Here is an 11,483-nt window from a genome sequence, read left to right on the forward strand (position 1 = left end):
GAGAGAGAGAGAGAGATGTGGAGGTGGAGGTGGCAAGGGAAAGGGGAGCAGGGGTCAAGAGCAGGGTATACAGATGGAGAGATGATGGAGGAGAAGCAGAGGAGGGAGCAGCAACAGCAGCAGCAGCAGCAGCAGGAAAAGAGGACAAAAGGGAGGAATAGTGTGTTAGTGAACGGGTAATTAGTTGGAAGCAGTTCACACTGAAACAGCAACCAGAGGGAGAGAAGAAGATGCTCAACACTATGGCCTGGGCCCACAAAGACAGATATAAAAAGATAGAAATTCATAAAGAGAGACAGAGAGTGGGGAAGCGGAGGAAGGGGAGAGACTCATCAACATGATTCAGACCAGACGAGATACTTAAAATAATTCAAAACTGAGTAAAACAGTCATGAAAAACATGTAAGAGGGTTCATAAGACATAGACGGGACAGCAGGGGCACTAACCGGAGGCTTGGTGGCAGCATTCAGAGACTCCATCTCTGCGTGGGTCATCCAAACGTTACTGGTCGACTGTGGTTAAGAGAAAAGTGAAACCATGAGATAAAAGCGCACCGCAGATTGCCTCAACTGCCTGAAGCACTGACTCAACACTTGTGCATTTTTGCTGTGCCACATCACAAGATGTCAGCTAACCACAACAGCAATCTGCTTCCTCATTGCCATGGTGATTTTGCTGGAGAAAAGGTTCAACCGGTTTATGGGAACTGATAGGATAAATGTGTTAAATCTGTTGAGCAGAATTGTGTGCCTGATCATTTTCATCATTTCATTTGATTATTATGATTCCTGCTGTAAATAAATGCGAAGCCAAGCAAGGGGCTGGGAAAGCAAAGCCAAACCAAATTTGGCATTTGATGCAAATTCGACAGTCAGTAGAAGATGGTTTTTGGTTATTTGTGACTTTATCGTCTTTAGAACAGCACACATTAAAAGCAGGGGCGCAAATGTATGTGCGTGCAACCGTTTTACAACACTTTTCAACATCTGGTTTATCTTTGTGGCTGTGTGAGACGGTAGAATTTGGGAAAATTTAGCTTTTGTTGCCAAGTTTTTATCTCTGGGCGAAATGGGTGCAACTTTATCAGGAGCAGTTTAGTTTGTTATCATTCTCCTGGAAAATACAGTCATACTTTTATTATTTTTGACATTTACGACATTCAGGATATGTTTCATGTTCTTGGGTATTCCACATTCTCCTGCATCTGGATTTTTTTTTGTTTCTTCACTCCTGCGACTTCACTTATTTTCCACACTTTTTTCAAGTCACAAAAATCTGCTTTTTATTTTACATCATCCTTGTTATGATATCATATACCCTCAATTACATTTTATTTTTTATTTTTGTATTATATTACTAGTGTCTGCTGGAAATCACCCCAACAGGGATCATTAACATTTCAACTAATCTCAAAACTACAAACACCTGGTTTAACATGTACCTCATACTGCTAATATGAATGCAGCGTTTGTGTATTATCAGCAAAAAGTCTGTGTTAAAAGGTATCAACACCCTGATGAATGCATAAATCGACATGTGAAGGTGTTTAAGGTCTTAGCGTTCTCCAATTAAAGGCTTCTTTACTTTTAATCCTGTAGGGAAGCTGTCTAGACTGGGATTTTTTTATGACATGAGAACACAATTATGTTGTCATAATTAATTTTTTTAGGTGAATGAGTAAAATGTATGTGCAGTCACAGAGTCTCACAGAGCGAGTGCTGGCCGGGGCAGAGGGGCTGGTGAGGGACACCATCTCCTGGATGGCCAGCCGCAGTTTGAGGCGGTGAAGCGGGTTACTGATGCCGATCTCCCTCTGGATCTCCGTGTCCGACAGGTTGGCCATGATGGCACCGCTCTTCACGTTGGCACGACAGGCTGCGACGTACCAGGCTGGCATTCCCACCCACAGCTGGAAGGGGGATTAAATAAAGGAGAAAATGTAATGGAAGAATGTTATTTTGATCCAAATTACATTTAACTACAATCCTCCATCCCTGTGATTGCACTGTACCTCCAACCAAGATACAACAGTGGGTCCGTCCCAAGATGCAAAGGGAAGTCCTTGGCGACATGCTTCTTCCAGTAGCTCATGCCTGGTAAGAAAGGGAAGCATTACATGAGTCTTATTTGGCGCCAAAGATCAAAATATTAACCTGAGAAACCCATTAAAACAAAACAGGAGACATAATCCACAAACTTCTTCTTGCTGCGGCGATCTTTATCTGCAGGACCCAGAGTCCCAGTCTTGTTTATCCCCATTGGGTCTCCAGAGGCCAGGTCTTCAGAGGGTGTAGATGCTGGAAGAGACACAGTAAGGTCAAAGGTCACAAGAATGACAGATAATGTAGATACGAATACCTCAAATCACAGAGCTAGAGCAGCTCAGATGTGTTTAAATGAAAATTTTGACAGTGTGGATTACTCATATACAGTCAGTGTTATCCCTCCCTTATCCTCCATCTGTTTACCGAGAGAAGCAGATCCATCCCGCCCAGGTTGGCCTATCCTTCCTTTCTCCTTCTTTCCAAAAAGCCGACCGATGGAAGACTTGATGCTTTTCTTCTTACTGGACTTGTGGAGAGAATCTTGGCTGCTGTTGGAGCTGCTGCCATCTGCCGAGAGACTGGAGGGGACAAAGGAAATCACTAAGGGGGAAAAGCCAATTAAACAGTTGTATTTGATATATTTAATGTGTGGGCTGCTTTACCTGCGAAACTCCCGGGGGTCATCTAGCATTGCTCCTGGATGGGTGAGGGTCATTCTGTCCAATCGCAGCGCTCGAGGAGTGGAAGGAGGCGTAGAGTCAAGAAGAGCGAGGGACCGGTCATCATCTTTGTTGTTCTGAAACATGAAATATAGAGCATTTAAAAAACACTTCTAATAGTGTGTAGCTGGGATGGTACACCAAGCCATTTCTTCCTCCAAAACAGCTGAATCATTGAGACCTGGACTGCATGAAATTATATTTTATTACTGCTAAGTAAAGAGACTCTTTCAGGCAAATTCAGACCAGAAACAATCTGATTCCACCAAATAAAATCTCTTTCTTTGGGTTGAGATCTGAGGTTATTATTTCAATTAAGAGATGTGATTAAATTACTGCAATTGTTAAACATTCTCATGTAATGGATAAAAGTCGTCTCTTCAACCAGACAGTTGAAGAATCCAGAAACACCTCTCACACTAATTAGCTAGCTATGTGTGCTAGCTGGCTAATTAGGTAGCAAGGATGGGAATTACAGGGAAAATTCATGAACCATTCCAACTACAGTAAAATTATTTAATTGAATGAATGAATAATGAGAGAACTAGACTTTCTGGCAGGGAGTTAGATGAGCTGGTTAGCTTAGCTTAACACGAGAATTGGAAACAGGGGATAACCACTAGCCGGGCTCTGTCCAAAGGTAACAAAAGCACTTCTGAAACTCACTAAGATATTACAAGGGCATGTAAAAACAACAATTCGCTGTTTTACGAGGGTTATGTGGTGGACTTTTTTGGCTGCTGCCAGGAAATCAGGGGAGAATTCAGATAGGTTTCCAATCTTTGTACTAAGCTAAAGCTTGGGACAAACCCAAAGACTAGCTGAAAGCTACAAAAACTGGACAAACCACACATAAATACTGTTCCCACCAACCTGCGCTGATTTTAGACTGTAAGGAAGAAGCATAAACCTTATGACTGTAGTGTAAATACAGTAAACAACTAGTCAGCAACTGGTCAATAATGACTGAGAATAATGAGTTCTGGGAACCGGCTGCTGGCTGATGCACCGCAATTTGCGCTGAAAAGTCCAAAAAAGGAGGAAAATAAAATCACAGAATTTAGTTGTCCAGTGCCCTCAAACCCCACAAGCCTTTTTACTCTCCATTCTTCTTTTGTTCCTTTTTTCAAGAAATAATACCCATTTAAACCTACTTCAAGATCCAGCATAAGAACCATTGGATCCATTATGTGTTTTACTCCTGATTTGAATAGAAAGTGGGACTGGATGACCTTTTTACGACTTCTCCACTGTGTCATTTTGGTCACCGCAACCCAACTTTACCATCACATGTTTGTTTTTGACAGGAGTGGAAGCGGTTTCTGCTACTGTACATCGACTGGAGGTTTTTAAATCTATTACTGTCCTAAGCTGTTTGTCTGATGTACATCCTGCCAGCTTGAACCATAACTTGAACCATTCTTTCCATTCTAAGAAGTCACACACTAAGATTAAAACTTTCGAAATCCCTGGTTTTTGTTTATTGCACCAACTTTTGTAATCCATTCGCCCCTTTTGGAAATACTGGAACCAGTGTGTCTGGCACCAACCGCCATACCTACCCTATGAGTTACTTGAAACAGGCTTGCCCAATCAAACATGCTGCTGAAGAATAACTTAACTTCTCTCACCCCGTCTGCATGATTTACTCATGCTTTATTTACATGACTCACTGTCTGGAGGAGCCGTTTGCATAAATATGGAGGTGGATACAGAGGTGAGATAAAAAAAAAGGTTAACACGCAAGGGAAAAGAAGTTTATTCTTGCATTCCAGCGGTACCTGTCTATCAGTCTCACGGGCCGGGGAGTGAGGCAGGCGAGGGGTGGAGTGCCCAGAGCTGGGAGGAGAAGGGGAGGCCAGGGTGGAGGATGTGATGGACGAGGGGATGAAGCCCCGTCCTGTGCTGTCTCTCCCCAGGGTTGATGGAGGGATGGGCGGACTGTCCAAAGCCACGCTGACCCTGCTCTCGATCTCTTCGGCCCGCAACTCCGTGTTCTCCTTCTCCTCCTGGATCAGTCTGGTTTTATTGAATATGACATAATAAAGTTAAAATGTTCTGATACTGAGAGGAATATTTGGGAAAAAAAGTTTTATTTGTCTTGCGAAGAGTTAGATGAGACTCTTATGTAGGTACAAAGTTACAGCCGGCAGTCGGTTAGCTTCAGATTACCATAGACTGGAAACAGGGGGGAACAACTCACACTGGCCAAATTTAACAAAATCTGTCTTCCAGCACCTCTAAAGCTATAATGTTACATATAGTTTGGTTAATCTGTGCAAAAAACAAATTAGTAAAAACTACAATTTGGCATCTTACAAACCAGCAGTGACTAGGAAGTTACTGGTTCTGACCAAGAAATAGTCAGAAGCATAACGTAAAGTGGCAAATTGTCTTGTTACTTTGGTTTTTTTGTATGGGTTTAACAAACAAGATGTTACTTGTTAATATGTGAGTTAAGGTGCTGGTAAGGCGGTTTTGTTACTTTTAGACAGAATACAGATTTTTTTTTTAAGACCCTCAATTGGAGAACCACTGGACTAAACTTGTTAACTATATATATATATATATAATTATATAATTATATACTATATAAAATAGTTAAAACTAGTTCCACTTTGAGCAGCTACAATAGTAACATGCTGTTTGTCCAATGATGCATCAATATTAATCTAATAATGTCACAAATAATAATATATCATTCACTGGAGAAGGAGCACTCATTTTGTGTAATATGTACTTTTGCAGGCTTGTGTGCATCAGACTGCAGTGCACTATGTACAGAGATGTTTCCTCCCTCCCTCCCAGCTGCTGAGTGCTGCCGCCCTTCCTTACTTGATCTCCTTATTGATGGCCTCCAGCTGTTCCTGCAGCATGATGGCCAGGGTCTGCACGTCTGTCTGTCCACTTGGGGACAGCAGCTCAGAGCCAAACCGAGGCTCCCCGTCGTCTTCGTCATCGGAGCAGCCCACATCCAAGCCCGGCTCGAACCCAGTCCCCAGCAGAGCCCCGCTATCCCAGTCAGGGTACTGCACAAACAGACAACAAGGAAGTTATTATCCATTTATCAACTGATTTCATTTACAAATACTCATCATTCACCTCTATTTCAGGATTAAATCGATTTTTTAGCCATGCTAGCAACATGGTTAAAGGGGTTGAGGGATGGCAATATCGGTCTGTTGGTCGGTCCATCACTATGGTCCAGACTGAAAAATCTGGATGTATTGCCATAACATTTATTAATTAAGAAAAAAGAGGATGAAGCCTACTTCCTGTTCCGAATGTTGAGGTATTACATATTGTTGTTATTTTACCAACTTTTTAACAGGAAATAAACACATACTGATAAACTGCTGCTTCTAAGAGGTACAACGTGCAATCAACAATAACATTACTTCAATAGTCTACAGTATGTGCTTAGTCAGGTTTTGGCAGAAAAAAATCTTTTTCTACCAAAACCAGATTATGATGGCTCGTAGGGATGTCAGATTCTCACCTTGGTCGAGTCCTCACGGGCGGAGCTCCAACGGGCCCGATGACTCCGCCTGACCACGCCCCCGGAGGTTGCGTTACCGAAGGGATCCAGGTGAGTTGTGGAGCCGGTCGGGAGGGACCCGCCCCCGTGGGAATACCTCAATTCCAGAGCACTACCTGGCAGAGAGCGACTGGAAAGATAGAGGGACAGATAAGATGCTACGAGATAAGATGAACAGTTAATTATCCCTGCAGGCTGAATATGATTCGGTAAACCGCAGAAAAACAAACAGCTGGCGAGGCGAGAGATTTAAACACAACACAACTGGCAATACCAAAACTGAAATGTGTACAATATGAATTAAAAAAAAATCTACCTAAAATCGTAAAAAGTTTAGATTTGATATAATGTGTAAAAGTGCATCATATTCCCATTAACAGGTTTCCAGAAAGCTATAAGAGAAAGTGTCAAGACATGCATATGAGAAAGTGAGAATGAGAAGTGTTGGATCATGCAATTGAGTTTGTGGAGTTCAGTCATTGTGTGTGTGTCAACACTGTTTTAGCCCTGTAAGTGCTCACAGTGTTACATGCCTCCAGTGTCGAGTGATTTATCTATAATGTCTGACAGGATAAGAGACACAACACTGGCATCTTAACAGTCAGGCGAGGCCACACTGGGGCAGAATAAAGGTTTCATTCATTTTCTGGTGTGGATGCTGAAATGGCACCAACCTGGAATAAGAGCCCCCGGGCCTCGCTCTCAGCTGATCTAACTCCAGCTGAAGCCTTTCCAGCTCCGCTATCAGCTGGTCCTGGGGGTTGGGAAAAGAGACAGAGTTGGTGAAAAAAGGGAACATATGTCTACCAGCTTCGACTAAGAATGAAGCCTAGAGAGGCGCAGGCACCTTGTTTGCCAAGAGATCATCCTGGAGTTTCTTCATGTTGGACAGTTCCTCAGAGAGGGCATTCTGGAGATGGAAGAATGAGAAGTTTTATTACTGTAAAATAAAAAACAGCATATTCTTAATAAGATGTGTTCAAACTAGAGTTGGTGAATTGGTCTTAAAGTAGGATTGTAGGAAGTTAGTTGAAGCTGCACAGTACATCAGTAAACTACACCCAGCACAGTAATGTTTACTAATGCAGCCTAATCCAGTTTTTAACTCCTCTTAAACTTCTTAAAAAGGGACAGAGTGGTTTAAATAAATACATTAGCCTGTTTTTAATAATATGATTATATAAAACATATTATGTAGTATGTATTTATATAGAATTTTAATTTCATATGCAGTAAAAAGTGCAGTATTTCCCTTTAAAATGAAGTGAAGCAGAAGTTTAAAGTAGTCTGAAAAAAAAATACTCAAGTTAAGTACAAATACTTCAAATCTTTACTGAAAGCATCCACAAGGAACTTTGATTTTGTGTTGATTCTGGCGGGCCTTGTGGACAACAGTGGTAGTGTTTCTACCACCTCGTTTCATTGATTTCAAGGGGAAACCGACCCAATGCGACCTGGTGGCAGGTATTAGGAATAAATATACAGAAAAAGCCAATCTTCTCGCTGATAGTCTTGTTTGTGTAGGTCACATAGAGGCATCAGTATTTAATTCAGACTGTTTCATAACCAGTTAAAAATTATGTGTAGCACATTTAAAAGAGAGAGAAAATTGTTGCAGTTTTACACGGCTCAGATCAAAATGAAGAGACATTGTGAATTCTCTCTTCTGTCTTAGCAGGTCACCTTTTCTTCCAGGGCAGCCATTCTCTCCTTCAGATGGAGCTGCAGCCTCTCGTTGGACTCAGACAGTAGCTTGTCCACCGTGTCGGAGAGACGCTTGTTGTGTTCATCGTTCATCCTCTCCCTCTGCCTCGCCTGAGGGGGAGAGAGCGAGACGGGTGAGAGTGAAAGAGAAGGAAAAAATGAGTGAGAGGAGGGAGGAAAGGGAGGGTGGGAGGAGAGCTAATAACAAGCATTCTGCTTGACTGTGAGCGAGGGACAAAGATTTCTATCTGAATGTGCACGATCAAATAGAGGGTTTAGAAAATTAGTGTGCCTTTGTCCTGCGTAAAGCCTGACAAAAGGAATGGCATGAAAGAGGGGGAGGATGAAAACAGAGAACGAGAAGAGAGATGGAAAAGCAAGCATGACTCACCCTCTGTAGCTCCTGGTTCTTCTCCTCCAGTTGCGCCTCCATCTGTCGCAGTCGCTCCTCAAAGTTACCATGACGCTCCTCTGCCTGAATGATTGGAGAGGAAGAAAGCGGGGTTAGAGTGGGAACCATGTTGCGACACTAATGCAAATTAACACAAAGGAAACAGCTTGTTGACTGAGTATATCAATTAGTGACATGCCTGTACAGATCACAGTGTAACAGGCAAGTTTGTTTGCTTGTGTCTTACAGGGCATTAATCTGATCCTTCCGTGGAAGCCATCTTGATCTTGCCTGAACATGTAAGAAATAAGTGTAGCCATTTAGGAGGTTTGGTGGAGGAGAGTGAATGTATGTTTTTTTGGCATGAGTGGAGATTGTGTTTACAGGAATTGTAGAGGTTCACATATGAGCAATTAAATCAGTCAGTTATAAAGAATCTGTGCGGCATACAGTTCTTGACGTGTTGAGCGCCTAAGGCTCCAATAGCTGCACTGACTCTGTGCCCTGAGCTGGCTTTCATCTTAGATTGTTTGCTTTTTTGAATTACTGGCCTGGTTTGCTTAAAATATTTCATATTCATCTGTCATTTGCCATCTCATGTTCCGTTTCACTAATGCATGAATACACACATGCACCTGAACCAGCCCCCACACACACACACACTCATGTGATTGTGTCTGTGCACGGGAGCATATTCCAACATGCACAGATTTGTGCACACATTAATGCACATACATATTGCTGTTACTATTTTCATTCCATTATATAAAACTGTATGGGGTTAAAAATGTCTACAACAGTTTTCCAAAATTGTTAGCTAACTCGCAAATGCCCCAACAGGGCTGGCAGGGTTGTAGGCACATACATACACTTGCATACACACATACCTTGTTGAGTGCTGCCACTCTCTGGGCGAGCTGGGCCTCGATCTCCGGCAGCGTCTCGGCCCTCTGCAGAGTTTGCTGCAGCTTCTGTTTGGCATCATCCAGACGCTCTTGAAGCTGCCGGTTCTTCTCCTCGCTCTGCAAGAAAACAGGATGAGAGGGAGTGGAGGTGAAACTCTGCAGCGCAACTGAAGACTGCCGGGGGCAGTAGACATGATTAAAGCCACTGGGGGAAAAGAAAACGCATTGATGGCACGCTCTGTGTGCCAATGTGAAACGTGGCCAAGCTGCCAATCACCAGCGGAAACACGAACACACGTGGGGATGAAAGATACTTTTCCCACCTGTCTGTAGAGAGAGTCTTTGCTGGCCAACTCGTTCTCCAGTTTGTCTTTTATGTCGTGGAGAGACGTCGCCTCCCTCTGGGCACTCAGGTACCTGCAAACCAGAACAAACCGGCAGACGGAGCAGTGAGCGAAGCACATGTTGGAGGAGGGCAACGAGAGTTCATGAACACAGACTTAAACACAAACCTGCGTTCTAATGTGGTGATTCTCTCTTCCATGTCTTCCCTTTGACAGAGTGCCTACAGGAAAAAAAAATGCATGTAAAGATTCTGATGCAGAAACAGAAAGAAAAGAAGACCTGACAGAGATGGCGGGAAATGTCGAGTTTACAAGTACATGTTGCTCAAAGGGAGTTCACTGTGCTTGAACTGCTATTAGCTGAAGAATGATAATGACTGGTTAATGGTAGTTGTTGACAGATTTTAGAAGCACTCACTTGTGCTGTTACACAAGTCCAAGAGAGACAGAGGGGGGCAGACAGTGAGAAGAAGCAGTTAGGCGTGGAGAAGACATTAAGGGAAAAGTGTTTGCTGAGTAAACTGGCTCGACTAGCTCTCGTCCGAATATGCTCCACATGACTTTCAATCAGCTAGCAGCACACTGACTGATTAACAGGGCCGCATCCATGTGAAAACGCCTGCAGCTATACCAATGCCACTGTCACCATGGCTACAGGGTAGAGGCTCTTGTGTGTGTACAGTAACAGCTGCCAAGTAGGCAAATGGCTTTGTTACCATAGCAAACTGTTACATATTTCTGTGAGCATGAGCAAAATAGACTCTTTGTGCCACTGCGACAGACACACATAGTGGCGGTTTATTGTCTGTCAACAGCTCAGCGAGTCTCACCTCTTTCACATCCCTCTGTAGTTTCTGGTTGGCCTCCTCCGATCGTGCCAGCTCCCTCCTGGCGGACGTCAGCTGCTCCTCGATCTCCCCGACCTGACGGGAAGTGACAGTGGGAGATACAAAGCTGAGCGAGCACACGTCATTTTCTGTCTGTTAGCATCTTCGGCTTGTGATATTTTGTGTGTTTTGGTGAAAGCATTAGACCATGAGAGCGTCTCTGAATGAAGTACCTGTCTGCACATGAGGGCCAGTCTCTCTTTCAGCTGTCCCAGCTCTGACCTCTGCCGCTCTATCTCGCTCTCTCTCTGCCTGTCGACGTCTGCATCGTCCAAGATGGAGGACGGTCCGTTCGGAAGCCGCTGAATGAAGAGAACAGGTTTAATTAGTGGTGCAGTTAGTACCTTTATATCGCCAACAGTGATCATGATATATCTGATAAAGTTGTAATCAGTGTGAACTACTTCACCCTGTGTTACGGGTGACACAGAACAGACCCAGCAGACCCAAAACCCAGCACAACAATTTCTTAATAGCCAAACATCCCTGGCATTTTTATCAAACTTATGGAGGACAGGGGCATCACAAGAAATTTCAGGCATTCAGTGCTCAGTACCTTCACAGAAAAATGAATGAGGTTGCACAACAACAATAACAACAACAACAACAGAACTAACTGTAACGGATTATGGGACAAAGTCATTACAACCCATAGAAATCCAAGATGGTGCATCCTCGCTGACCGACCTGAGTGATGCTGAGTGAGCTGAGTGCTGATGGCTGGCAGCCATATTGCAACTATACAGATATAAGAATATATACTATAGACTATAGATCTGGTGCCACCATTGACATTTGTGGTAAGATGTTTCACCTCAACTTTTGGATCAATGTGAAATTTGGTACAGTTATGCATGTGTCCCACAAAATGAATTATAATTGGTGATCTTCTTTCCATATAGTTCCATTATCAGGTTAATCATTTAATTTGTTCAGTACTTTGGTTTAT

General features: G+C 43.1%; 1 protein-coding gene across 1 annotated transcript in view; it reads right to left on the minus strand.

Annotated features, from left to right (window-relative positions):
• ppfia3 (PTPRF interacting protein alpha 3) overlaps positions 1-11,483 on the minus strand; it is a gene marked incomplete in the record, with an annotated part of 24,739 nt that overhangs the window by 7,649 nt on the left and 5,607 nt on the right. The window contains 18 exon segments of the mRNA XM_035655640.1: positions 448-513; positions 1,710-1,910; positions 2,013-2,094; positions 2,199-2,298; positions 2,470-2,624; positions 2,709-2,842; positions 4,547-4,784; positions 5,601-5,794; positions 6,265-6,433; positions 6,978-7,057; positions 7,151-7,213; positions 7,987-8,118; positions 8,399-8,482; positions 9,286-9,420; positions 9,627-9,720; positions 9,816-9,868; positions 10,478-10,570; positions 10,708-10,836. Coding sequence (XP_035511533.1) covers positions 448-513; positions 1,710-1,910; positions 2,013-2,094; positions 2,199-2,298; positions 2,470-2,624; positions 2,709-2,842; positions 4,547-4,784; positions 5,601-5,794; positions 6,265-6,433; positions 6,978-7,057; positions 7,151-7,213; positions 7,987-8,118; positions 8,399-8,482; positions 9,286-9,420; positions 9,627-9,720; positions 9,816-9,868; positions 10,478-10,570; positions 10,708-10,836 — 2,202 coding nt within the window.

This window comes from Morone saxatilis, unplaced genomic scaffold (assembly GCF_004916995.1).
Source record: "Morone saxatilis isolate NCDOM2014 unplaced genomic scaffold, NCSU_SB_2.0 Contig14, whole genome shotgun sequence".
In the NCBI taxonomy this organism is placed as follows: Eukaryota; Metazoa; Chordata; class Actinopteri; family Moronidae; genus Morone; species Morone saxatilis.